The sequence below is a fragment of the Temnothorax curvispinosus genome, unplaced genomic scaffold, assembly GCF_003070985.1.
Source record: "Temnothorax curvispinosus isolate PA1 unplaced genomic scaffold, ASM307098v1 QBEX01013556.1, whole genome shotgun sequence".
NCBI classification, from domain to species: domain Eukaryota; kingdom Metazoa; phylum Arthropoda; class Insecta; order Hymenoptera; family Formicidae; genus Temnothorax; species Temnothorax curvispinosus.
Genome location: NW_020223336.1, coordinates 384,553 through 412,520, shown reverse-complemented (window position 1 = coordinate 412,520; position 27,968 = coordinate 384,553). Strand labels below are relative to the sequence as shown.

Genomic DNA, 27,968 nt, shown 5'->3' with positions numbered 1-27,968 from the left:
GACTTTAAACTTTTTTTGCATCGATATATATAATTACAATCTTCATCGAAAGCTCGGGGTAATCTTCTTCGATAAAGTTTGGGGTTGATTTTGTATCGTAACCGCGTTTCGACAGATCGATTTAAGTGAAATATAGTACGCCCAGTGAATATACTCGGTGAACGAAAACATGGATATCGGCACTCGCGTGAGATTATCATTATCGCCACCCGGGAGAGGGGTGGGCGTCACACTCGAGATACGACGAGTTATTCCTTATCGCGCGACCGTCAGGTAAACAGTGCGTTGAAATTATTCTCTTCACCGGAAGCGTTTCCTCACTATACGTTTGTTCGGCAATTCTATATCGCCGCGGTCTCCGTATCGCGCGAAAATTTTATTTCGCGGAAGCGAACAAACTTCCGCGAACGAGAGCGGGTTCGACGAAGAAATCGCATCTCTTCCCCCCTTTTTTCACCCCCATTCCTTTTGTTGGATTTATTTCTCAAGTTTGCATGTGCAATGTATGTACAAAATGATCTATTGTAAGTGGTGATATATAAATGGAAAAGGGCTGAGTATTATCGAAAAAAATTATAGAATATATCGAATATTGCTAAAGAATTGAAAAAATGTGTAGAGATATACGATAAAATTTTACGTATAAGTTGCATGTGAGAAAATCTTAATCTGTGCTCATCTTTCCCATCGTCTTTTCCGGCCAGCAATAACGGACCACCCAGTATACGGGTGGATATGGGAACCGGCTCGTTCAATCGATCGAAATTGGTTAATTCGTCGAAGATAAAACCGTCCTGCATCGACTTGGCTAATTATCCACGCTGTGCCGATGCAAGGGCGATCGATGTTTTCAGTCTCGTAAAATTAACCGGTTATCTACCAGAAAAATCGTTAATCGGCGGTCAAAGTTATCGGAATTGAGAATTTTTAGTTAACTTTATTATTTTTGCGGAGAATCGCAAACTCCAAGGTCTCTTTTTATCGATTAACTTTCTTCCGTTTTGAAATTAATAAATAAAATTAATTCGCTCTTTCTCAATACATTTAATTATTTTATCATATAAATTATATTACATTTCGGTGTATAACACGATATATTATAACATCGTGATAATATTATAATGCAACGTCAAACATTACTATTATTTATTAATGTTACAATATTATATTCTAATTAAAGACATATTACATCATATCGATTATATTGGCGTGTATATCTCCTTCAAATATATTTGGACAAATAAGATACACTTCAAATCAGTATTTAAAATCAGTTAAAGAATTTAATCTAAATTTTAGTCGCTTTATACAATGATTACACGTTCGATCTCGATCGTGTCGCGATAACGGTGTGTCCAATTGATTTCGTGCGATCGCGCGGCACGTTCTATTTCCTTTGCTTCTTCCATACATACAAGTATGGACGCACTATCTAGAACCGTAAGGTACCTAAGATATGATCTCTAATCGTTTTCGACAGATTACTCTCTCGGAGTGTTGCCTCCCTCGCGACGAACGTACACGGTTAATCGACCCGTCGGCGTCGAGCGTGCTCGCTCCGTTTCGAATTGCAACGTTCCGATCGCGCAGGATGCATGCGCGCCATATCGCCGGTAACTTCAAAATCGGAGCCGTCGCGGAGTCACCACCGACAAGCTCAAATTCCACCTGTCGCGCATCGCGACGTACGTAGTACGTATACGTACGTATAGGTACAATATACGTCCAATGCGAACGCGAAGAAGAACCGGAGTCGAGCGGCCACATTTTACGCCGCGAGAGGAAGTCGGGGAGGAGATAGCGACGAAAGAGAGTGGGGAAAAAAAAACCGACGAAGAAGCGAGAAAGAGAGAGTATTATGCGTGTGTTTTAAGAGGACTCACCGAGGTCTTCCACGAGGCGCAGCATGACACCGCCGATGTGCAGCTCGCCCTTTACGCGTAAGCTCCTCTCGACCTGCAGATCCGTCACGTAGACGCGCAGCACCCAGCTGCCGTCCACCTCGTGGCCGTCGGAGTACATTGCCGGAGATACTGGACACGTTCTCTCTTTTCTATCCTTGTTCGCCGAACGGCGATGTCAACGGCGACGGCGGGAGGATACGGGGAACAGGGAAAATCGGTGTCGGAGGTCCGGTTTCACACACACACGCGCGCGCAGTGCGCGCACACCGACACACCGAACGGCGCGGTTCGCTCGTTTCTCGACGAGTGTCTCGGCACTCTCGGCGCGGTTCAACGCCTGGCGAACATGTCACCCGCGAGCGTAATACCGTCCACGGTTTCGTTGCACCGGTGCTCGGCGACGACGACCGACGACCGCCGCAGTACGCAACGCACCACTGCCGCGCGACGACTGCCTTCCCCCCCGGATTCGCCGCTGCTGGGCGCACGCACACCGCACACGTCGCACACGCACGGTGTACACATACGCGTATACGCGCGTAATTGAGTGGAGCGAACGGCGAAAACCGAACACCGGAGCTTGAATGGAGCTGCGCGCGCGCACGAATCCACCGTCTTCGTTCGCTCGGAGCCGACTAGCCGAGTGAAGTCGGGCGCGAGGAACGCGCGGCGCGTTCGCGTTCGGTCACCTTCGGCCGCGCTCGGCGGCGCTCGGCTTCGCGCGTCGCCGTTCTCTCGGCGTACGAAACGGGTATATGTATGTATGTACATACGTTTGCGCTCGCGATTTCAGCGAGAACGCGGCGGATTTGGCCCGATTTGGGAAGACGACGCGACGAGAGCGGATATTAACGAACGAAACGATCGAACTGCGGAGAACGCCCCGCGTTCCAGAAACGAGCGACTTCGTGACGCACCTGGAACATTTTCTCCCAGTATTTTCGTCTCTTCATTTCTTCGGCGAACATTCTATTGTACTTACTCGTATAAATTCATTCACTTAAATTCATTCAAATATATCTCAATACTTGAATGACACCTCGGAATGACTGTAAATTCCCTCTCTTTTCAAATCGATCAGATGAGAAGGATCAGTTTCGATGAAAGACAACGCGAACAAATTTTAATTAAGCAAACTGAAGTTGTTTTCTTTATTAGACAAATGTTTCAGCGCCGAGAAGTTAGCTTACGAAATTTGAATTCGCAACCTATCTCAGTTTATTTTTTAATTTTAATTAATCATATCCAGAAACCGCGAAATTTAATTTCTTATCGAAATGTACTCTCCTAATAATTTTAATAATTTTTTAGATCTCTACGTATTTTAATTTTACCTTATGCCTCTTAATATATATTTTTTTATACATACACATCTCTATTTTAAATAGAATATGATTCTTTTTACAAAAATTGATTCTTTGCGTGTTATTCTGCACGTAAAATATTAAAGCAAAATTATCGAAAAGTGAATAGTTTATGAAACATGTATTTTTTTACATTTAAATAATATAATATCTCTAACTATTTTTACTTTTCGATAATTGCATTACAATATTTTTATATAGATTAATAGTTCTCTGAAAATAAAATGGGCAAAACACCAACGCCTTTTGTAAAATACCTCAACTGACTTTATTTTCATAATCTACATTCATAGTACTGTGATGAATGAACGTACGTTCATCCACGTTTGTCCAGGGTGAAAAGTGCACGGCACCAAAAGGCCGCGTTTCGTGAGTCCTCTTAGCGACGACTAATCTCTCTCTCTCTCTCTTCATCCCATTTCGACAATGAATAAATCGTGGGCAGCGAATCTAAATTCCGCTAATCTATTTACGAATGCTTCGAATCGTCTAAAATTCATAAAAATATTCACTCTCATGCTAAGCATTTACGTTTGAGGATAAGTAGTCGAGTTCAACGCGTTCACACCCTGATGTGAAGAACACTTTTCACCTGGGACGCAGAGAAACGATACTTACGCTGTGTGTTTTGTCGTGCAATAAACGATCGTTTCTATCTAAGAGTACAAGGAAAGAATACTGCGTTTCGTCATGTCACACGCTATACTTCACGTCACGCTTTCTCTTTCTCTCCTTCTCTCTCTCTCTCCTTTGCTCTTTCTCGCGGTAAAAAAAATAGTCGGTATTAGGCGCTGTTTCGTTTAACATCGCCTTCTTTCTTCTTTTTTTTTTCTTTACATCGTGGATATTACGTGTCGGACTGAAACGTATTTAAGGTCACAGCACACCTGGAGGGAATTGAACTTGCAGTCGCTTTACAGTCCGTAAATTCTTTGGTACTTAACACTTTTCAATGTTGTACTCTTAGATACCGCTAATGCGCTGCACAAGTTACTGAATCACAAAACAGAGGCATGCGCGACCCGATTTATTAATTAAAAAAAAAACAAACAAAGGAAAGAGTCAATAACTGTTAAAAACAATTACATTATAAACATACGAAGATCAGAGATGTACGATTAGTTAAAAATATTATCGTTCAACTTCTATTGCACTGACTTATCTCGCGATCGGTAGCATCGATAGCTCCGACTGGTTAATGATTTCCCCATTCCTTCACGTCACACAGCTTCTGTCGCCGTGATAAAGAAAGAAACTTCAGTCAATCAATTAACTAATCAACGCTAAAACGATATCGATGCAACCGATCCGATGGCTACTCCCGTCAGTTTTCGCGTGCGTGCGTGATCGAAGTTCGAGAACTATGTGCCCGAATCCGACGATCCGTCTAAGTTTTCTTGCGCAAGCAAAGACAAGTATCACGGGTGTCAGCGAGTAAAGCGGAGTCTTATGAAGAAACGAGGATGAGGTAACGTTAGTTCGCATGTTACACGTTTAATTGCTTGAAGTAATGCCTGCAATACACCGACATCATTGTCGGCGGCGCATCAATTTTATGCAATAATTTCTCCTCGTTCTCGGAGAATTTCTCCAGCGATAAACTGTATTCCCTGTCGAAGACACCTGTAAGAACAAAAATCGTTATTAGACAAACTGACGCTAACGCAAACTCGACAAGTATTTCGATAGTGAATCAGTAATTTTGGGAAGCATACATCTTGTATAAATTTGTTAGAATTGTTTAGACGAGTTGTTATATAATCTTTTAATCATGTACACATAGCTCACCTTGGTCGATATTCGTTCTTCCCAATACAGTAAATGCCAGGAACAAGATATCCCTATATATAGACAACGGATGATCGCCTGTTTGATGTTTACTTCTTTCTAAGGCCACTCTTATTATAGGTTCCGCTAAGTCGTTGCAACGGACATACGTTATCACTGCCTGCATCAATCTAGAGCAAGCAAAAGATTAACAAGATAACAGCTGTAATCATTTCGCATATCTGTTCAAAAATGAATCTGATCGTTATTTAATTATCGTTTCTTAATCCGGATAACCGTTAATCTTCCTTCATTATTTACAATACTCGGTTACATTTAAAATTTAAATATCGTATCAATTTAAAGGGTGATTTATTGAAACTTACGTCCTGTCTTCTGAATTTGACTTCCACTGGAGATACATAGGCAAACGATCCATGTGCAGTCGTTCGTTGTCCCACATGGTTCTGACACCCACCGATCCTACAGTTCTTTGAAGTTCTGAGTTCTTATCGTTGTTCAACCAGAGATCAGGTAGATGACTCGTTAAATTAATCCTTTCGAAGTACCATATCAGATTCCAATATACTATTGGATGCTCCTGAATAAACCTGTGCTTGGTGAGACATGCGTCCCCCTCTTGACTCAGCACGCTCTCCAATTCTTTTCTCAGAACCAACGGATTTAGATACGGTACGGTTATCGGTTCCAACGATTCTTTCGGTTGATCTAGTAATTCTACCAATGCTCCCATTAAAGGATCATTATTCTTCTCGCTTGCTTCGCATCTACGTAACAGATATATTATTGATGGTAATTTTATCAAGGACAATATCGCTTATGATCGATCTATGGTCGCTTAGTCACCTGTAATCTAATATCGTAGCTGTGAGAAGGGGTACAGTAGCTTTGTCGCAATATTGACAGACTGTATTCAAGTTGGAATCTTCCGGCTGCCAACCACCCATTATCTCCTCATCGTACAGGATGGCGGCGCAGTGATGGCATCTACTAGCACTGGAAAGCACAAGCTCAATGGCAAGACGTTCCTCTAACTCTCTAGTGCCCTTTGGATAAAGACACTCCGCGAGCTCGTATAATGAACACAAATCTAAATTTCCATCACCTGATTGAAGAAAAATAAAACATGAATACCCCGCTGCATAGCGTAATTATATATGATATTCGTTATTATCGTAGTTTATATTCTCTACCTGATGCCCTTGTCTCGTTTCGATCTTGTATGGATCCATCAGTGAGGGAGTCTAGAGACTCATGCGATATCCCGTAAGCTATTTTTTGTTCGCGTTCCTTATTTTTTACCGGCGTACTCGTCGCTGAAATGGCTTCTTTTATTTCGTCAAATTTTTTAACCACAGTTGTCGCAGCGGACTTCAAGCTATTTAGACCACCAAGTATTATTTCGTTCGACTTTTTTCCTGTTAAACTCGACGGGCTAAAATAAAATAAAGAATGAATAAAAACATAAAATCTGAAGGAGCAAAAGAAGTTTTACATATTAAAAATGTGTATTTACTATTTTGTAATAATGTAGAGGCACACAAAGACAGGACCGCACATGTCTAATGAGCATCTATGCAACTAACATATACATATATTATACGTACCTGATATAGCTGGAGAGACTAAGAGATTCAATAAGTTGATTTGATGTTATTAAATCCTTATTTTTAGCAAATGCCAATCCACCCGTGGAGTATCGTCTACATTTAATGAATAAAATAACAAAAACCAACTCAAATGCGCATGCAAAAAATAAACAAAAATAAAATTATATTATTCCTCTAACAGTGTGATTACAAACGTATTTACTTGTCACTTTTGTTATGTATATATACAAATTTATAACAATTAATACATAAGTAAATACATGACAATTTACTTTTTCCATCAATACCGTTTATTTTTATTTTGTTAAAAAACTGAAATATTAATAATCACTATAATCTTATTTTTTTTTACAAACAAAAACAAAACATAAAGTAAACGAGTCTTACAAATGTGTTATCATCACGTCACACTTTGGAGGAATTAAAACATAACGCGTTATGCGAGGTGTTATGTGACTACGTGCGCGTTATTAAATTAAACATACGCAGATATCTTACCCGAAACTAAGTTTAAGACTAGATCCTAAGCTAGAGAGGCTGGACGTTACACTATCCTTATTCTGAGACCAAAGACTGCTTATTTCCAGTCTCTCTTTTTCTCTCTCCTGTTCCCCTTGTTGCGCCACGGAGTGAGGCATCGTCTCACTCCTCTGCAAATGCCCACCCACTGTCATGCCACTTTCATCTACTGCTTGATGAAACGTCGCACTACGTGGGAGGATGTTGCTGTAAACATATATTTTATACAGTAATTTTCGTATTTAAAATTATATACTGGAATGCATATCTTTGGAGATCACAAAGCATGTTCAATACAATGATCTCTCCACGAAGGAAATACTTGTTGTGCAAGTACTCGCGATAACTTTGATTACCAGTAACAGTCTCCCATTAAGTGGTTGCAAGTTATAATTATTTTTATGTATTCCTTTCCCTTTCTCCCTGTATGTCTTTATTTTGAGGAAATAGTTACCCTTTTAACTATAATAACTATAACTTTTTCGAAAATAATTCTGCGGTATGCTACTTCTAAATCTCATTTTCCTCGTCTAAATATTTAAAAATGTTTCAATCATGCGAATACAATATGTAAAGTACCATACCTTCTAAATAAGAGCGGCCCTCCTGGTCTTTCTTCAGTCATATTATTTAAAACGGTTAAAGTACTTGTTGAGCAATTTGAATCGTTTTCCTCGGAAGGCGACACAATTGGTGTTTCGTCATTAATGAGAGCACCCAATGGGTCATTTTCCGTAACTGGTGTGCGTATGGGACTTTTTAAAGGCGATTCGACACTGCGCGTTAGCCTACATGGAAAATATTACATCTACATAAGCCTATACATGCAAATTAGCATTGTAAAATTTAATATGAAAAGATTAATTACCTAAGATTTGACAATGAGAAAATAGTCTACACAATGAATACTCGTTTGCATCCGCTACTATAATACTAATGAAATAATAGTCTAAAACAAGCGGTTCCAGCAAATGGGGCAAACCTGAGAGCGACACTAACGACTTCAAGTAAATTTACAATAAAATACCTTGGGTTACTTGGTGTTTGTTCCAATTCGTCCGATTGTAAAATACTTAATGTTGTTTGATCTTTCACTATACTATTCTGCCGAAGAAGCTTGGCTTTTAATTCGAATGATCCGAATCCAGGTAGATCTGACACAGAACTGCCCTTAGTGGCTGCCGGAAAAAGAAAGAAATATTATTATTTGAAAACTGATGTGATTTAGCTGCCATACGTAAAAAAAAAATCAACTTACAATCACTGTGAGCAGCTTCAGTATCCTGAGAATGGGAACTGTCGAGACTAGACCGAGAGAGCGCGTGTTCCATGCATTCAGTCTTATCGGCGGTTAAGAAATCCACATTAGAGCTCAATCGTCTTCTAGCGCTCTTTTTCCCAGCTTTTTTAAATAAAGCTGCACCGACAATGACATTTCGTAATTTGTTCCACATTAACTGACTTGAGTTTGTCATATCAGAAGGCCAAGTTGCCTCGAGAACAGCCTGTAAACACAATAGAGGATCAACTAAAATTCTCAAGATGATTGAAAAACTTTATATAATATGTATATTTCTTTTTACTATATTTATTAGCTTAGCAAAATCGATAAATTACCTTGTTGTAAAATCCGTACGTTAAAGCGTTAGGTTGAACACCACTGCGTTTCATATGGAACAGTAACTTTACAGCTAAAACTGGTTGCCCGTATACTCCACAAAGTTGCATCATAGCTCTGTAGCATACCTAACAAAAATAACAAGTACTCGTTTAAAAATGATGGGTCTACTTATTTTAAATTAGAACTTCGTATTTGTACCTCTTCCATAGGATCGAGATGTAACTTCTGCATTTTGACCAATATCTCGTAAGCCTGATGCAAAATTGCAGCAGGTTGGCTAGATACTTGCAACATGGCTGGTAAATGCAGAAACCAAAGACTGTGACATGTGACGAGCAGGCATCTGCCCCATCTGTCGGGCATCGCAGCCTGAAAAAAATACAACAAATCACACATGCATATTTGCTTGCGAGAATATTTTCATATTTAGTCAATCGTTTCACTTACTTGTTTTCGAGCCATCCTTTGAGCAACTTTGATTTCATGCTTCGTTCTACGAGCCATAGGACTCCCAGGTACCATACCAAAGGCACTTAGAGATGGATTTTTTAAACAGAAATTCTTCTGAGGCCTCATTAGATCCGGGTTCAACTTGAACGACTTGTATATTATTGGTGTTTGATTTGTCCCTGCTTCAGGCGGAGGTATAAATACTGTACGTTCACTATGTTGAGATTCATCCAGTTCCAAAAGAGTTACTGAAAATTAAACGAGCAATAAAACAATTATTACCCAAATATTTATGGTATGTGCACCAATAACGTAGAAAAATGTATTTTAATTTTATACCATTTTCCTCCTCGACTCGTTCTGTGCATTCATCGAAAAATGCTAACCCCGCCATATCCATGTCAGACACGAAACTTCTTTCTTCTATGAACCTATAAAATTTGCATTTTTGTTAGAAATAAAATTATGCTGATACGTCATGAATAATATTATGATAAAATTAATGAGAAAAAATAATTCACCTGATAAACATTTGCGTTCTGGCGAGCATGGTGTAAAATTTAGCGTGGGCTTTATCGCGACTTCTCAAAAACGCTTGGATATTAAATAAACTTGTCGGATCTGTCGTTCCTACAGTAGGTGCTTTTGTAATCGGTAACAAATAGCTTCGATATCCCTTGAGAATCGTCGCCATGAACCTTAAGAAAGCGTCCTGTATTTCAAGTTCTAAAGCTTGCTCCTTTCGTTTTTGTTGAAATTCCCTGTCCACACTAAAGTCTTCATCTCCTCTATCTAGTATGAGAGTGATAAATTAATGTTAGTAATAAGAGATAGTAGTAAAAGAGAAGATAGTAGAAAGAAATAAATAATAGCATACCTTTTTGGGAACAGCTAGTTTTTCCCCACGAAATTATCTTGGAGGACAAGAGCTCCAACCAATTTCTGAGCTGTCTAGCTGCCTTTTTAGGCAGTAACTTAACATTTAAATATTTTTTGTCGTCGCATATTGCAATGTTATTCGTATCCAGATTCACACAATTGACATCAGCAGGAGGATCATATAAATCAAAGAACCTTGAATCCACACCGATCAGGAATGGCAATGGCGCATGCAATACCTGCAATTTAAATAGATGCCTTTCTATTTTTTGCAATCGTATAATAAGGAAACGGTATGCAAGCTTATTATATATTACCTCTGCTAATCCTAAAGGACACAACGGTATGTAAGGACATTGCCACTTGAAAGGAAACAGAATCATGGCAATGGCCTCGCTCACGGAAGTCAATACATCCGGACGTAAGGAGTGAACCAGTATTTTCTGCTCGGTCAATATCAATAGCAGTATCAACAAACAATTGTCAGGTCCCAAGTTTATCAGTAGTTGCCTGAAACTTGCGCCTGATCTAGGCAGAGCTAAATCCTCCGGTTGAGTCAAGATCAGTCTGTCCTGACTACTGAGCTGTACCAAGATTCGTGGGCGTTGCGGACTCGGAAACGGTATGTCGCATAAAAAATACGAGATATACTTCTCGATCGGGACACTCTGCGGCTGGTCGTTCACCATCCGGTGTAGGAAAACCAAAAACTTCTCGAATGTATCGAAAAACGGCCAATGAGACAATATACATATAGATTTGCTAATATTCAGTGACTGGCTCGCGGGATCTGTGTACTGCAACCTTTCCAACTCCAATATACTAAGCTTCTTGAGTATACCAGATCTCTTAAACTTCATTTTCACTTGCGGCTTATCTTTAGTTATCTCCATATTATCTGCTGAAAAAAAAAAGAAAATGCTATGTAACAAAATAGAATGTTAAAAATATCTCTTATTCTGTATTACAAATTCAAGATTATCTGACAGAAAAGTCAAGACTATCAAATTAGGATTATGAAATACATATTTACCACTGTTTTTATTATTTTCAACCGTGTCCATAATCTCCTGATTATTTTTGCAGTTCGAAGTATCGGGCTCCATTTGCAGCTCCTCGTAAAACGTTATTGCTGAACCGTATATTTTTTGAGCAGCATCGGCAACCGTTAGGACGAACGTCGAGAATACCGGCTTAGGTTTACACGCTACTTTAGGCCAACATTCTATAGTCGCGCCCATCGGTAGACAAAACATGGCGACAGAATTAGGAAAGCTGAAACCGTTGTAATCCGCCATGGGATATTTGTAGAGTATCGCTGGTTTAAACGACACCAAATTAGCGCGATTCATAGACTTCTTATAGCACAAAAATACGTCGCTGCCGAGCATCCCCTTGTTCAAGTTCTTATTGATAACGCAGAAAGCGTGCGGCGGGCTCTCTCCCTTATTTGTCAAGATAACACATATGTCCGTAACCACAAGGGAATTGCAAGGCATCTTCCGACTCGCCCGTCTGTACGTTACAAAAATTTTCGAAGTAGAATTATTCACATTTGCCACGTGGCCTTTAGGGGTCTCCAATACCATTTCAGCATCCTGCATTATACGTTCCTTTCCATCATATATTACACCTGCAAAAAGTAAAACATTCAGATACCGTAACGCAAAAGGCAATTAGCAATAATTTCTAGACAATAATATCTAGAATCGATCAGGCGCTCCTATTTCTTACCAATGTCAACCAAGGGAGGCTTATCCCGTCCTCTTCTATAGCACAAGTAACACTCGTTTGTTCGTAAGCTCCCGTGATTCAAGTCCGCCGGAAAACCAGACACGGTATATTCCAACAGAGTGTACCCCTCCGGACAGTGTTCCCCCAGCGCCGGGATTATTACGGCAAGATCCGTGATGGGAGGTGGCATATGCATGTCCTTGAGATGAGTGCCCTCCTGACACCAATCCTCCAGCTTATTGTTACTCTCATTGTCGTCGCTGAGCTCGTCGTCCTGGCCAGGTAGTCCGGCGATAACAAAATAATCCGCTACCCTTCGGTCGTCCATATTTTCTGAACGGGGCAGACTACCAAAATGTCCAAGATCCTCCCTGGTCAAATCTTATTCACGGTATACCTCATATCACAGGTATAGCGACAGATATACAGATATCAATCTTGCTGGCTACTCCGGTTGTTTCTGTACATGGCACTAAGCTGATTGTTCCAAGACCTTCCTCGCATGTGTGGCACTCGAAATAGCGAGGTCTCCTGTCACGTTGGGAGTTGCGAGAGACACTCTCCCTCAGTTAACTCCTTAATACCTTAGATGCGGTATCGGTATAACGAAACATCGTAGCCCGCTGGTCCTGCGCTCCCTCAATAGGCTTACAATCTTACAAAAATATTTGGACTATTCATCGATAAGTGTCCGCCGTAACGGTGGAATATTCCTCGACGCCTGGCCTGCGTTATTGCTTGGGTGAAGCTCGGTCGTCCGAACGCGTTGCACAATCGCGATCGTCTGAGATCTCCTGGCTTCGACGGCCTCGACTCGACTCGATCGTCGACCGTCGCTCGGTCTCTCCCCGCTTCACGGAGTAGACGTAGACGTCCGCGTGGTTCCTCTCGCGCGGACGCGCCGGCGTGTAATCCCGCGTTCTCACTCGTGGACGTCGTCGACGCCCGGCGGATCGGTCGGCCGTCGTCGCGATCGCATCCCGTCCGCGCGGCGAGCGCGCGCGAGAGAGAGAGAGAAAGAGAAGGACGATCCCCGACGGCGACGCGACGGCGGTGGTTCCCGACTCCTTTCAGAACGGAGTCATAGGTTAGACGTCACGCACACGCGACGACGAGGCGGTTACACAAGCGCGCTCGCGGGACTACGACGACGACGACGCGTGTTGCGCGGTCCCGCGACTGTCGACCGTGCTCCGCGGAACGCCGCGCGGATGCGGGGGTGGTGGTCGCTGTCGCGGTCGCGATCTCCGCGAGCGCTGACGCACACCTGACGAAACTGCGTTGTTGCGTCGCCGTGGTTTTTTTTGCGCGACGAGCGGAACGCACCTCCTCAACACGCTCACGCTCCAGGGCGATCGGCGGGCGACGGCGGGCGGCGTGCGGTTGTCAGATGGCCACCACGGTTGACCACGGTCCCCGCTGGCCTGCGCTCTGCGGCTGGCTGGCAAAATGGCCGATCGCCGTGGCGCGGCTCCTTCGAAAAGGTGGTCCTGCTGGTGCCCCTGGTGGTCTCGCGCGCGAAACCTGACCGAGAGCCGACCGAGAGGACGGCAGGACGAGCGGCGGTGGTCCTTTCTGGTGCGTCTACGATCGCGGTAGCGCGCCCGCGGTGTCCGGGGACGATGTGCGCGTCGGCCGCCGCGTCTCCTCGCCTCGCATCCTCAGCTGATCCTTCCGATCCTCCGCCGCCGCGGCCGTGCGCGCGTCAAGTCTCCTTTTTTCGTACCTGTTTCTCTGTTTTGTTTTCTTACTCCCTTTTTTTGCCTCTTTTATCGGAAGCGTCAGAGTCCCGGGGTCACTCGAGCCGCCGGGGATAAATAACAGATGTAAACGAGAGTTGGATGCGTGAGTTGCGTGACGCTCGAGGAATTAATTGCGCATCGTGCTAATCCGTTGTACGGCCGCGTGGAGATTGAGAATTGCGACAGTCGCGCGCGTAGCCTCGGGGCGCCGACGAGACGAAAGAAATCCGTATTATGATTGACGGATCTATTATTCTAATTGCGAGAGATAGATTGGAGACAGATATTCGGCACAGTCCCGTCTGCTCCGTTTTTCTATATCCCATCTGTTTCGCTTTGTTTATTAAATGTTAAATAATACTATATAATTGTTTGACGAAAATACTGTTTAGTATTTTAATATTTCAATATAACATATGCTTGATATTTCTAAAACAAAAACATTGAACAATTTAATTGTTGAGTATAAATATGCTATCAAGTCCGTAAATTTTTTTTCATGATATCATTTTTACAAAATCGAAATATAACTAAAAATATTGCCGCGTGGGGCAGATATATATGTTTTGTCTTTATTTACTGATATGTAATTTATTTTGAGAACAACTTATACATTCAAGATTAGCACGATTAGTAATCGCACAGGTCTCTGAGTGCATCTTTTGATTTTCTCTTATCGCGCGCTGCAAATGGATGAGGCTTATAAATAGGAATGTCCGTTTCATTACCGTGTTTTTAATATTTCATTTTTAATCCTTCTCTAAGATGTCAGTAATGTATAATTATCTCATTTTGAGCGCAAAAAGTAGCGCAGAAAAACGCATAAAGAGCTTCCATTATAGCTGGTAAATTAATGTTATAGGTTTTTTCTTTTCTTTTTTAGGCTTGTCTTTCATTGGCAGATCTATTCATTTTAACTGCATTATTTGCATTTTTTGAAACAAGTGTGCATATACGTAAATACATATAATTGTATGTACATGTATTGGAAGAAATAATTAATTGTTTTGTGATATTTTTACATCGACGGTCGAGAATTCTATATCGACAGCCGATGATTTAATGATTTGGTATCTTGCAAAAAAATCTTATCCGAGGAGTTCTTTGATGTATATAGGACAATGTAGGATTTACTTGATCTTGGCGCTTCTGTCGAAATATAATAATGTAAATAATGGCGTGGAGAGTGTGTGTGAAGTGAACGCTTCTGCTTGATTGATTAAAATTAACCTGCAACACGAATTACAGAGTGTTAGTCCCTTTATTTTATAACGTGAATTTTAAGTAAGATTCAGTAAATACCACGTTTCAACGTCAATCAGTATCGTCGATACAAATCCGTGATTTAGCAGTTGCGATCGTAGATTAGGTTATGTTTAATGCCATCCTCGCAAGTGTTTTAATAGCTTTCTGTTACAACTCGAATCAATATTTGAATGTAATGTTACTTATTTGTAATTTTATTGATCTGCTTTCTTAACCAGGAACACGATAATGGCGTCACCCTGCATGATATTGCGACGTGGAATCGCGACTTCCTGCGTTTGCAACGGGAAGCGAAATTTTCGGAAATTCTTGCTGTACGGCAAACGTGGCAGTCGCAACTTCAAACAGCAACAAATGAAGAATCCGGATCCTGACATACCAATAGATAGTAAGTCATTGCCTTCAATACATCACGTTTTGGAGTAATAAATTATCCTCATGAGTAAACATGGTCTAATTTCATTGCATAGAGGATAATGAGTAACGTAGAAAAAGACTGGTCGCCAGTTCTCTGCAATCAGATATAGATTAACGATATATGTATGGTGTAAGTCAAGGGTGTATTGTGTAATGTTGTAATATGTTAATGAATCACTATGATAAATTACAGGAAGAGGTACGAGGGGTACTGGCTACCAACTTGGCGACAAATGGATTCACGTGCCAGAAATGGTTCCTGAATTAATCGTTCCTTCATTGGAAGGTTTCACCCTGAAACCATACGTGTCGTATAAAGCGGAAGGGATCACAGAGCCCGAGTTCACTGCTCAAGATTTGTTTGACGTAGTGTATTCCGAAAAGATAAAAGAGGACCTTGCAAACGGCCAGTTGGACGAGAACGGGGAGCCGTTGAACCCCAGTGAACACGAAAAGCTCACGCCGCAGCAAGCCAAGGATCAAGCTGGGAGAACGGGCTGTGATCTTTTCGAGGAGAGAAAGCCGTTGTAAGTTCCGCTAGACATTTTAATCGATAACGCTATTGTAAATACAAGCTCTTAACGCGGATATGTACCGTGTCGAAATAAAGGAAACTTCTACGAATGCTCGAAACACATCAGTTTGGATCTCAATCTGCATATGTTTTATTTAGAACTCGCATGTATACATATGTCGACAATTTTGCAATTTACAAAAAGTAACTACTTACTATCGTATATGACTGTTGAAGTGATAGTATGTGTGCGCACTTTGCTAAGAGCATGAAAAACGAAATTTTTTATATTGTATACACGTATAAGCGACCCTCTGTCTCAGGTCTCTTTCTTAATTTTTTTTTCTTCTTCACGACAAATTGTCTGTATGGCAGTCAGTGCTTGATAGCAAATAATTACTTCCGCAAAACGGATTGTAGTCTTTATCTTTAAACGGATTACATATTCTAAAACGATAGCTTACATACAAAACAAGTAGTATCACATGTAATTGTCGCAGAATCTTCCGTCGGAGTCGTATAGTTGTGTTTTGCATTTTGATGGACAGGTGAAATCAATTTATTGCTACCAAAACCCGATACTGGCTTTCTACTTTTACGCAATCCAAAGAGTTATATATGAGTTCGGAAAAGACAGGCGTGTTATAAGAATTCGCAACAATGCCGAAATTGATTTTCAATTCCTGAGATTCATGAATACCTCGCGTCGATGTCCGTTCGCAGATAGTGGATTTCGTTTGCGATTAGGCTAACTTAACAGTTATGTCTCACTTATCAAAAGATTTTTGAGCGATGTTTGATTGTTTCCTGTCGGGTAAAAAATGGCGAAAAATTTGAATAGTAAAGTCGTTGTCAGTTGTGCGCGGCCGGTATTGCTTGCTACTGACTAGATTACTAGATTCTAATAATATATGTATGTATATACTGTTTTTTTAAAGTGCTGTATTCATATCAAACGTACAAACGGTTTCGCAATTATTGTTTCTCGTCAATGTTCTCCTAATTAATTATAATTACGCAAGAAGCTCGTAAAACAGAGCTGTCGAAATAGAAAATATTCCGTTTAGAAAAGAGAAATCATATTCAGAGGATATCGGTGAACGATTCATGAAAGATATTTGTATAAAAGTAGTGCGACTGTTAATACAGTGGCTTTAAATATTTCTAGAAAGAGATAACATATATATAAAATGCAGTTAACTTATTATGTTTATGTTAGGAAATGATCACGTAAATGATTTGTTTCAACATCTCTACAGAATGCAGCACTTCTGACACATTAGCTACTATTTACCGCTAATATTATTGTTTTTCCGTTATTATTTTCTCTATTCTCTATGGTCACCATCGGTGAAGAGTGGAAGAAGAAAACATCTCTAATTTTGTACAATGGAACGTTCATTAAGAAAACGTAACGAAAGGTTCTTTTCAACCCGCGTCGTATTTCCACTCTTCGATTAAATTAATGGAAAAGCGAAAATGGCATAGTACTTGCGCTCCGCTATCGACAGAACTTTAATCCTATTTCAGTCGCTGTTATACCCTATCGTCGATATTTCGTTTTTTTTTCTCTTACGCCTTATTCTATAACATATTTATAATATCTCGTCAACAACTTGAGCATTCGCATTTCTCTCACTCATTGGCAGTACAGAATATCCCTCTAAGGATTTATATTCGCGTAAATTCGTAATATTCCGTTATTCGTTTTTATACATATGAGCAGTTACGAAAATGAACGAACTCTAAGCTTCCTAAGTCTACTTGAATTCGTCAATTAAAAACCTCGTTAACAATACTTAAAAATCCTGCAGTTCTCTCTCTCTCTCTCTCTCTCTCTCTCTCTCTCTCTCTCTCTCTCTCTCTCTCTGTCTCTCTGTCTCTCTCTCCTTCCGTCTTGTCATACTCTCAATAGCGGAGTGTGTAAAGCAAGTCCTATGTCATTTGCTCTTCAATTAAACTTGGTTGGTGTTTCAGCTTGTGAATTATCAGTCTATGATATAATTGGATATTTGACTGGTAGAATCAGTCATTTTAATAAGGCAGGTACACGTGTTACTGTATGATAAAGATTCCTTTGCATGAGAACTTTTTTTTTAGTCATGTATACGTAGTCTGGGTGTACTCATGCAGACGTACAATAGCGTCAAGTATAACTTTGTGAAGTAGTACATTAGCGAACGATTTGTATGGAATATTGTACGCAGCTTTTAGCGCTTCATCAAATCCTCGAGTACCAACGTTTCGGGCCAATAGAAATACAAAATTGTAAATCTTTGGCATTCAGTAACATGTACCATACAACTAATCGGAGATCTTGAGTATGTAATCGTAGATGAGTGAACGTCATTAAATCCTTCGTATATCTTAGCGTTTCTCTATCAGATGCAAAATGATATGCAACTATGTTAATAAAAGTCAACGTGGAAAGACTAGGGAGGGAACACTGCTGACAGAGTTGATATAATAATTCAGCTGACTTTTCATACGCAAGATCTCGAGGCAATTACTAATATAACGATAGGGCAGAAATTTATTCCATTGGATCCCCTACATTCTCGAAGATGGTTGAATGTGGATTGCTGGTGGCGGGCCACAAGAAACCACCTACACTGCCAGGTGGCAAGTAAGACGCACCTCCACTAAGACCCACCTAATGTTTCATATTGTATGAGTTATTTAACATCTGGCATGTGAATAATTCATTTCTTTTTTATATTTTTGTATCTATATGCATAAACTCGGGCAAAATATATGCCAAGCAAAATGATATGGAAGCATTGTGGGATATAGACACTTCAATTTTATAATCAAATATTTTATATGCATATCATGTACATATAAGAATATATGTATATTTGTATATAAAAAATACGCTTGATTGCTTTATTACAATTGACGTAAAAATATAAAGATATAAAAATTGAATCAATTATATACAATAATATATAATTTCTCCGTATTAGGAGGGAGTTTTCCTGTTTGAAGTGCGTATAAGATTGAATTACTAACAAGATGACAATTTTATATCAAGGATGGTTCATGCAGTAAGGCAAATTAGAATAAAAGATAACTGTCAAATTAAAGAAAAATAATCATTTATTTGCATTTAACATAAATAATTGTGCTAATAAATCGCAAGTACTAAATAACATTATAGGTACTAAATAATATTATGTACATTAGCTCACTATTGCAAATGTGGAAAGCATTTACAATAATGCCCAGACACTCAATTAAAAAAAATATATATATCTTATCTTCTACATTGAGTGAACTATGTACAAGGATTTTCCAGTTTCATTTTCTACAGTGTTATTTTCTACAGTGTCGATTAATTTACTCCCTCCAAATAGAGAGTGTCACAGTCCAATTGTAAAAAGCGCTCCAACGGCTGTACACGTCGCTTCAGTCGTTCATATGTTTGCCCGATCTATCTATTTTTACTTCAGTAACTTTTTTATGAATTTACCTGCTGGCTCCATATTAGCGACCTCTCCGCCAACTGGCAATCCGCTGCCAAGCGGGACGGTAGACTCTTCCACCTTTCCTCGTCTCGCTTTCTATCTCTGTCGAAGTCTCGGTCTACGTGTCCCTGAGAGAGAGGCGGCAAAATCTGTGTACGTTGTGCCAGCTTGTAGCTGTCTTGCCTCGGTACGTGATCGGCACGTCTACTAGTGCCGCCACTGGTGGAAACTGGGATCGGAGTCGGGCTACCGCCGCCCCTGTGTCGATGATACAAGTTACGCTTTTGCTGCAGCATACGTTGCTGCACTAAAAGCTGCAGTTGCGTGCCCGAGTCGCCGCGTATCTTAAATTGCTGTTGATTATCGGGCGGTGTGGACGGTGGTCTGAGATGGACTAGATCCAGGTGGCCTCGAGCTTTTCCCGAATCTAAAAAAGCGATTAAATTATTGCGTTATTGTAAACCGTGGAGTTGCCGAACGAACAAACAAACAAACAAACAGACGTGACGCACCTTGAATACTTCTCTGCTTGGATGGCCTATCGCCGACACCTTGCTGACAGAATAGTAATCTAGGTCCACCATCGGACGCTCTTCGTCCCTGAGAGACTCGAGATATTCGACCAGTGATAGGGGATGGACTCTTGGGTGGCGGTGGCGTGCAAGATGGTAAACTGCTCGTGAAACAATTCGCCCCTGTATAATCTGGCGGGCAGCCAGAATCGAAGCTGGACTCGAAGAGTTCCGACGACGAGCTACCGGTACCGCCCGCCATAAACAAAGTCGTTCGACTGGGTGGATCAATAGGATCCATAAGCGGGTTATCAAAATGATGTTGATAATCACTTAATCTTCGATTGACTATCTGACTGTCAATTCGTTGACTGATATCGTGATCTAGGCCTAATCTATGCTCTTCCAATTTGATTTGCGCCTCGCGCAACTCGTCTCCGCTTGGGCCTTCTTCTAAATCACCTTCCGCGCTGCAACAACCTTCATCGGTCGAAGAACTCGTCGAGCTAAATCTCTTTCCCCCTCTGCTGCCATCTTCTCTTGCTCTGGAACAAGGAAGAGATTTTTCTCTCGTTAATATTTGAAATAAATGTTTATTCTGCCATTGCAGTTTTTGCGATGACTGCGAATAGACGCTCTATGCAGCAATGAATTCAGAGAGTATTAATCAAGTATTCTCATCATTTCATCTTTTAGCTAAAGTGAATGTCGAGTATAAAATATATTTGCGGGGTATTAGATTTTGTCAGTCAAATATGATTAATGCGAAAAATATGAAATCATCAATGATAGAAAAACATTTAAAAAATAATAATGTGCTGTTTACTCATAATAAAAAAACCAAACTAAAATTATGATAAAAAATCAGGATTCAGGGTAAAGAAAGAAATAAGAAAACGAAATGAGGAGTTACCAAAAATAAAGCGACAGCAATGTGCTTCCAATCCAACCTGACAAAATCTTCAATATGTGCGTCACCCATCAATAAAGTTCAACGTCCCACTAAGCTATCGCTGTAAATAAAAATTGATTACATTAAGGCATTGTTCTTGCGATATCGCTCCGACTGGTAGGATTGGAAGTAACTAAAGTGAAATCGGTATTTGAAATTAAGTCCATCAAAAGAAGGTGATAATACGTGAATATACGTGATGGTACTTGATAATATGTGTCTACCTTGATTTAAATTTATCTTCTTTTGTTCTTGCAACTGAGGACCAGCAGGCATTATTAATGGTGCTACTGACGCGATGTTGCTTCAACCTTTCCAGCAGTAAGAAATAAATAGCAGCGTGATGGTCGTAGCTGCTATTTCGTAAAGACTGTTAAAAGATAACACTCATGTTCACACAGCGCATTAGAAAATATATCAAAATAATATGTGTGTAGCTTGTAAAAATCTTCTGTCTTTCTAATTCGCTAGACAATGCCATATTTATTTCTCGAAACCGAACGAGGTGTATAATTCAAGAATATAATACGATTACTTTCTTAATGAATAAATATATCTCGTATATATAGATAAATACTATATTTATATTCTCCGTTTTATGTAAGATAGCAATGAAACCAATGTTTTCTTACCTCTCTAGTGCGACTAATGTCTATTCCTAAGCTGTGCATGAGTCGAAGTATTTGCTCATTTGGTTCCTGAATGGATGACGATGGCCGCGTTACGATCACTGAACAAATGCTATCTGCTGTCCCTGCCATCCAACGGTGCCTCTTGATTTGTGGAATGGTGTATCGTTTGGAAGGCTCCAGCACTAACATCTTGCGTATTAGGCTTTCGCAATCTGTAACACGAATTTCGATATATGCAATGCAAATACTTGGATACTGAATGCATGTATAAAATGTATGTTTATCATAATCACCTGTGCTCATAAAGTAAGGAATTCTAAATCTGCCGCTTAGCACACGATCTCTTAATGACTGAAGAGTTGATCCATCGAAGGGCAGTGCTCCGCACACTAACACGTACAACACAACGCCCAGGCTCTACAAAAACGAAAATATTTATTTCGAACGTGCAATCAATGTAAATTCGTTTTGCCATCTCGATTTTTGCGAAGCGTGTCGTCTGCACGCGGGACTCACCCATACGTCGATTTCCGGTCCGGCGTAATGCTTCCCACGAAAGACTTCGGGAGCAGCGTAGGGAGGGCTACCGCACCACGTGCTCAATCGTTCCCCCGGGGCGAATCTGTTACTGAAGCCGAAATCGGCAATTTTCACGTTCATCTGGGCGTCGAGGAGCAGGTTTTCCGCTTTCAGATCACGATGTGCCACACCCGTCACATGACAATACTCGACCGCGGAGAGTATCTGAGCGAATGTCGCACGTGCCCTGGGCTCTCCCATTCTTCCGTATCGCGCAATGTAGTCGAATATCTCACCTTTGCTCGCGTATTCGCACACCTGCAACAGCGACCAAGTCTCGCGTTTTATTCGCGGCAAGAAAAGAAACGGGGAGAAGGGAAACGGCTGCAACATCTTCGTTATTCTTACCATGTAAATCATGTTCTTCGTTTCCATAACTTGATATAATTTGACGATATGCGGGTGCTCCAGCTGCTTCATAATTTCGACCTCTCTATAAACTTTCTCTAGATTAGTAGGATCTAATTGGGTTTTGTCGATTATCTTGATAGCCACCTGTGAAGGAAAATGCGAATCAGCAATAATGACCATTTTTCTTTTTCTTTTCACAGATGTAACGTCGTCGCTTAACAAATATCGGGGAAAAGCGCGCGTGCGTACCTCCGTTTTCGTGATTCGATGTCTGGCCAGCTTTACAACGGCAAAGTTACCCTTGCCGATCGTTCCCTCGATATCGTAAAATCCGACGCGGATTTGCTTTTTACCCTGTGTAGATCCAGTGTCCATGTTTACAATTTCTCTTTCAACTCGCACGCTCTTACAAGTTAACTTTTCCCTCCGATCTCCTCGCTAATCTGCAACAATCGCGGAGCGCGCGGCTTTAAAAGGGAAGTCGATTTCTAGTTTCTAACAAAGTTTCACAAAATGGCTTTGCGTCAAATTAACAAGTGTATTATTTAACGATTGTCTTGATTACGAATGAAAATTATAAGGAACTGTAATAAAATAACATTAATAGTACATGTTATTAAAGGAGAAAAAAATTGAACGACAATATTTAAGCCAATACCTTGAGTTAAATAACATTTTGTTATTTTTAACTACCATGTGTATCAAAATTTATTATTATAAACAGTAGCATCTTAATTTCATTGGCTAGTTAAATTAACGACATATTGAGTAGGAGCAGTGGCGACTTATAAGAATGGTTAAAAATTATACTCAAATTGAGTATAATTTGACCCTACGAATTCAACGGTGTAAAGTTGTGCAAAGATACTACGGTATCTCTCTCTCTCCATATCGTATCAGTATCGTTGGAGCGGAGAGTCGCAAGCGGCCTGAACGTGATCTCTCGTACATAAAAAAAAAAAAAACTTTCTTGAGAAGCTCGTTACTCACGTCATCATTTGTGCTACTTTTAATAACCGGCTTTGACCACGCTCTTTCTTCTCGCTATCGTCCGAAACGTCAATTTTTGTCGCACGACCCTTTGTGACTTTCCGCTCTCGTGCACCGTAGAGCCCCTCTTTTTCTTTTTTTTTTTTTACGTGTTGATGTTTGCGCGAGCAATTATACGCAGGCGCGAGTTCCGATGAACATTCATAAAGACCTACTTCGAAAAGTCGGATCCCCGACGGATCGGACTTTTATACGGGCTCGTAATTGCGGCTCGTTGTCCCGCGCGCGCGAGCAGTCTTCTTCAACTGGCGAATATCAATATCTTCGCTGTCTCGCTCCCCGGAGGTATATCACGAAGCGATATCGGCGACCGTCTAACTCACGATAATTATTTATCACGCGTTCGCCGCGTTCTGACGCGGGCTCGCAAGGCCGGCCGATCCGACGGACGTCGCGTCGGGGACGGCCGCGGCGCGACGTGGTATCCCGGAAGAAAGGACGTCGCGCGGACGCGGACGGGGAGAAAGAAGATAAAAGGGGGAGAGAAACGGCGCGAAAGAAGGTAAACGGGGGCGACGGACGGTCTCAAGGAGAGACAGTGAGAGAGAAAGAGATTCGCGCGTCAAGGATTCGCCTCGCGGGTCCCGACGGACGGGGTACAAAGTTCCGCCCGCAACAAGTACAACAGAGATCCTCGGCTGACGTCATGGATCGACAACGACCTCCTACCCATCGAGAGAGAGAGAGCGAGAGAGAGACTCCGCCGATCGATCGCCGTCGATACTCCTCGATGACGGAGAACCCCGCGCGCGCGGTCGGACGAGGTCGCCGACGTCAGGACGCGGACGGGAAATTCCGCTCGCGATTCGGACGAGTTTCCGCGCGGATCTTCTCTCAGGCCGGGGGGGGAGAGAAAGGGGGGGACGGCGTACCGAAGGGGTCGACTCCCTTTTCTCTCTCGAGTCGCTCACCTACCTTGGCTCGGCGATTACCGGTTGGCCACCTGGAGAATCCCCCGATGAACGCGCGGGGCGAGACAGGCGGAATTGACAGCGACGACGATGACGATGGCGACGGTGACGGGGAGACGGTACTCCAGGGGACCCATCGGAGGTGAGAGAAGATAGGCGCCGACGCGCGCGTGCCCGCCAGATATATCCGGAGGGTGCCCTGGGGTCCACCACCGCCGGAGCGGACGGAGCGTAGCGGGAGCGGAGCGGAGCGGAGCGGAATCGAACCGTCGCCGTGCCTACGCGCGCCGCGAGTCAGCGTAGGAGCTCCGCTCGGCGCGACGGCTCGATACCGACTGACCGGCGGCCATGTTACCACCCCCCTGCCGTGCTGCTGCTCCGGCACTCGCCGACGATGACGACGACGACGACGACGACGGACGACGGTGTCGGCGCCCTCGGCCCTCGCCGCCCCCTCGTACGCCGCGTCGCCCCGGCCATTCTTAGCGGACCATCCCTCTCTTTCGCTTCCTTTCTCGGTCTGCCTCCCTCTCTCTCTCTCTTTCTCTTCCACCCCCCGCGACTCGTCTCCCTCTCCCCCTCCTCGCACCCCTCCACCCCCTGCCCACCCGCCGCTGCTCCCACGTAACCTACGTCGGTGCACCCGACGCCCACCACTACCGATTACTACCGCGAGCGCTCGCGCCCGTTATCTTCGACGATTGACGTCACACACGTATACGTGCCCGCGGTGTCTGTCTCATCGTTAATTGTTTCTCGATGCGATTGTATACGGCGAGGTAGCGGACGCCACGCGTCGGCACGTGACCGGCCTGGCGCGGTCCGCTCCGGTCCGACGTGTACGACCGTGCGGCTCGCGCTCGGAGTCCGGAGCAGAGATGCACGCGAGTAGGTAATTAATATTAAATATATGGAATAGCGAAAATACGGCGAGGGGCGTGTGTCGCGCTCTCGCCGATGACCTTAGGTTCATTCGGGGCACTCTGCGTAAAGCGGATTGCATATTACGCGCGGCGAGCGGCGAGCGGTCGTCTCGGTCGACGATCGAAGAAATTGGACGGCGCGGGCGTCGCGCGTTTATTTACCTTGCATTTTACCTGCAGGACGGAATGGACGGAACCACGTTCGTGCGATTATGATCTTTTAGCACGACCGCGACGTTGGGGGAGGGGGGCAGGGTTCCGCGGTCGTTCGCGACTGCGAGAAACCGCTTCTCGCCCCCTCGTCGCGGGGCGAAAAGACGGAATTTCTCGAACGGGACGCGATACATTCCCGAAGCGATGTTCCCGCGTGCACACTGCTAATCTTCGCTCTTGGCCTCGCGGTCGTTTCGCTCTCGAGCGAGAGCGATTCCTCTCCTCTTTATTTATCTTGCCTCTTAAGTCCTCGCATGATCGACGATTACTGTTGCTACTCAGCGATATCGATAGTAAAATCGCGCGAGCGGCTGTGGTTAAAAACGCGAAAGTCAGAGAAATTGTTCGTGGAACGCTTTCTGCACAATCTCCGTATTATCCTAATTGATGAAGGTACAATTTGTAGAATACTTGTAATTTTTAACGGTTTTTCTGTAATTCACGGCTAATTTACTTGGCGAAAACGGACTGATAAAAGATTAATCGCAAGTCGGTTAAAAAGACAGCCGTTTCAATGTATAAGTTGCTTCGGCCTTCTTCCTCTATTTGTGCTTGTATCATTTTATTGACGAAATATAGATACATTATGAATTTGTAACCGTACACCGTGAAATATATTAAAGGTCAAAATTTAAACCAATGTCTTGAGTTAAATAACATTTTGTTATTTTTAACTATCATATGTGTCGAAATTTATTATTCTAACTCCATTAGTTTAGTTACAATAACATTGGTTTAGTAAAATTGACGACATATTGAGTAGGAGCAGTGGCGACCTATAGGACCGATTAAAAGTGACTCAAGCTGAGTATAATTTGACTCTGCGAATTTAACAATGATTTTCTGAAGTCCTACTGCAAACAGTCGTATTTACTTGGTGCAAAACGGGCTAATAAAAGGTCGATCGCAAGTCAGTCAAAAAGATAATAGTTAAAATACAAATTGAAGCTTCGATGACCTTCTCTTATATTTCTATATTATTCTAATAATCTAATTGAAGAATTATAGGTATTATTGAATATGTACTTATAATTTTTAACGATTTTTTGATGTTCTATTGTAATTCACGGTCGTATTTGCTTGGCGAAAAACAGATTAATAAAAAATCGATCGCAAGTCACTCAGTCAGTCAAAGAGATGGTAGTTAAATACAAATTGAAGCTTTGACCTTCTCCTATTTCTATATTATTCTAATTGACGAATTATGGGTATATATATATATATATATATAAGCGATTTTCTGAAGTTCTAATTCAATTCACGGTCGTATTTGCTTGGCGCAAAACGGATTAATAAAAAATCGATCGCAAGTCGGTTAAAGACACGGTGGTTAAAATACAAGTGAAGCTTACGGCCTTCTTCTATTTAACATATCGACTGCCACGTCATTCGCGTTCGGATGACGTTCAATTTCACTCTCAAGAACATGTTTCCTTTCATAATTAAAAAATTTCTTTCTTCTCCCTGCCGTAAAACATTACGAACCCTTTTAACATTTTAATCTACATATTAATTTTTTATGGCATGGAAGAATAAGTTATGAAGGGGAAAACGTGTCCGGCTGCCTGGGAGAGTTTTTCATGTGAAATCGAATGTCATTCACATATGAATGACGTTGCAGGCGACGTGATAATCATTCTCGACGGACAGCGGGTATATACAACAGCTCGCGAATGTAAAACGCGACGTTGTCCGTCTCTCGAGCGAAATCATTTTAGGTCTCCCCCGCGATTAAATCACGGTCACATCTATCTGGCATAAAACTTTAGATGGCATGAAACGAACGACTCTAGATTGACCGAGGAACGCGCCAACGGAAATAAAATCGAAGGTACTGGGTCGCTCTTTGCACGTTATAGTCGCACGGTCATACGCTCGCGGATTGACAGTATAATAAATTCATATTGACGACGCGCGGAGAATAACGGCGATTTACGTGCTGACGAGAGGGGAGGGCGGGGGCGGGGGCGGGGGCGAAATGGAGGAATCGTTATTTCTCCCGTATCTATCGAATAGGGCGAGGGTATTTCGGGCTGAGGGAAACGCGCGGGCTCTCGATTCGATCGGCATTATGATCCTCGTGCCGGCAATCGAGTCCGTCCGACCGAAATGGAAGTTGCAATATAATGCGAATATGAATGTCGCTCGGCGGAGCGAGACGGCCCCCCGTTGCAGATGCACGCGTTGCCGCATCGTATACGCGGCCCGAATTTTCCCTTTCATAACTCGCCGATTTCACCGGCGAGGTAATGTAACGTTTCGCATGTAAAGGCAAAAAAAGGCATAAGCGGACCGGGAGCAGCGTGCGTATCCGCGCGAGTAGAGTTTCTCCCGTTGACCTTCGAACCAGGAACGGATTAATCAGATTCATTCGGGTCGTATTTCACGGGAGGAATCAATATTTATAAGCGCGACTATATAGAGGCGTGAATACGCGCGGCTATATGGCAGTTCAGCGTTTTTACTTGCGTTCATGAATATTTATCGAGAGGCGCAAGTGCGACTATTACGATTATTTACATTTCTCGCGTGCATACTTAAGTAATTCGTCGTCGGACGAAAAAAAAAAA

General features: G+C 42.3%; 3 protein-coding genes across 10 annotated transcripts in view; 1 reads left to right on the top strand and 2 right to left on the bottom strand.

The window, feature by feature from the left end:
• Nucleotides 1-3,517: 3,517 nt before the first annotated feature.
• On the bottom strand, nucleotides 3,518-13,527 carry LOC112463686 (DENN domain-containing protein 4C). Of its 4 annotated transcripts, none has more exons than XM_025030194.1 (19): nucleotides 11,870-13,527; nucleotides 11,169-11,768; nucleotides 10,453-11,033; nucleotides 10,134-10,374; nucleotides 9,778-10,048; nucleotides 9,596-9,687; nucleotides 9,254-9,504; nucleotides 9,005-9,175; nucleotides 8,803-8,931; nucleotides 8,444-8,690; nucleotides 8,213-8,363; nucleotides 7,770-7,973; nucleotides 7,165-7,392; nucleotides 6,664-6,759; nucleotides 6,250-6,491; nucleotides 5,903-6,161; nucleotides 5,422-5,823; nucleotides 5,057-5,226; nucleotides 3,518-4,891 (listed from the first exon to the last, which is right to left on the bottom strand). In XM_025030194.1, the coding sequence occupies exons 1-19, from the start codon at nucleotides 12,195-12,197 to the stop codon at nucleotides 4,755-4,757; spliced, it is 4,800 nt and encodes a 1,599-aa protein (XP_024885962.1). In that variant the 5' UTR covers nucleotides 12,198-13,527; the 3' UTR covers nucleotides 3,518-4,754. The 4 variants fall into 4 exon arrangements, with proteins under 4 accessions (XP_024885962.1, XP_024885961.1, XP_024885963.1 ...); XM_025030193.1 differs by having other exon boundaries at nucleotides 10,453-11,036; nucleotides 11,870-13,526; XM_025030195.1 differs by lacking the exon at nucleotides 6,664-6,759 and having other exon boundaries at nucleotides 10,453-11,036; nucleotides 11,870-13,524.
• A 1,225-nt stretch (nucleotides 13,528-14,752) lies between these two features.
• The window catches only part of LOC112463688 (39S ribosomal protein L41, mitochondrial), a 22,842-nt gene continuing 9,626 nt past the window's right edge, over nucleotides 14,753-27,968 (top strand). For 2 of the 3 annotated variants that reach the window (XM_025030201.1, XM_025030202.1), the window contains exons 1-3: nucleotides 14,753-14,862; nucleotides 15,096-15,265; nucleotides 15,488-15,821. In XM_025030201.1, coding sequence (XP_024885969.1) covers nucleotides 15,106-15,265; nucleotides 15,488-15,821 — 494 coding nt within the window. In that variant the 5' untranslated portion in view covers nucleotides 14,753-14,862; nucleotides 15,096-15,105. Of the gene's footprint in view, nucleotides 14,863-15,095; nucleotides 15,266-15,487; nucleotides 15,822-22,501; nucleotides 22,582-27,968 lie in introns of those variants that run through there. The other variant, XM_025030203.1, reaches the window with a different exon arrangement.
• LOC112463687 (serine/threonine-protein kinase MARK1-like) lies at nucleotides 15,827-24,611 on the bottom strand. Of its 3 annotated transcripts, none has more exons than XM_025030198.1 (10): nucleotides 24,267-24,611; nucleotides 22,551-22,744; nucleotides 22,299-22,445; nucleotides 21,888-22,208; nucleotides 21,665-21,788; nucleotides 21,372-21,583; nucleotides 20,964-21,109; nucleotides 19,788-20,332; nucleotides 19,281-19,702; nucleotides 15,827-18,461 (listed from the first exon to the last, which is right to left on the bottom strand). In XM_025030198.1, the coding sequence occupies exons 2-10, from the start codon at nucleotides 22,674-22,676 to the stop codon at nucleotides 18,342-18,344; spliced, it is 2,163 nt and encodes a 720-aa protein (XP_024885966.1). In that variant the 5' UTR covers nucleotides 22,677-22,744; nucleotides 24,267-24,611; the 3' UTR covers nucleotides 15,827-18,341. The 3 variants fall into 3 exon arrangements, with proteins under 3 accessions (XP_024885966.1, XP_024885967.1, XP_024885968.1); XM_025030199.1 differs by lacking the exon at nucleotides 24,267-24,611 and adding an exon at nucleotides 23,507-23,641; XM_025030200.1 differs by lacking the exon at nucleotides 15,827-18,461 and having other exon boundaries at nucleotides 18,890-19,702; nucleotides 24,267-24,610.

Coding starts and splice junctions, on each gene's coding strand:
- LOC112463687 (XM_025030198.1), bottom strand. CDS start 22,676: ATGGACACTGGATCTACACAGGGTAAAAAGCAAATCCGCGTCGGATTT. Junction 20,333..20,963: donor GAAGATAAATTTAAATCAAG/GTAGACACATAT, acceptor TCCTTGTTCCAG/AGCAAGAGAAGATGGCAGCA. Junction 19,703..19,787: donor CAAGCAGAGAAGTATTCAAG/GTGCGTCACGTC, acceptor TCGCTTTTTTAG/ATTCGGGAAAAGCTCGAGGC.
- LOC112463686 (XM_025030193.1), bottom strand. CDS start 12,197: ATGGACGACCGAAGGGTAGCGGATTATTTTGTTATCGCCGGACTACCT. Junction 10,375..10,452: donor GTCCTTTAGGATTAGCAGAG/GTAATATATAAT, acceptor TTTAAATTGCAG/GTATTGCATGCGCCATTGCC. Junction 9,688..9,777: donor AGAACGCAAATGTTTATCAG/GTGAATTATTTT, acceptor CAAATTTTATAG/GTTCATAGAAGAAAGAAGTT.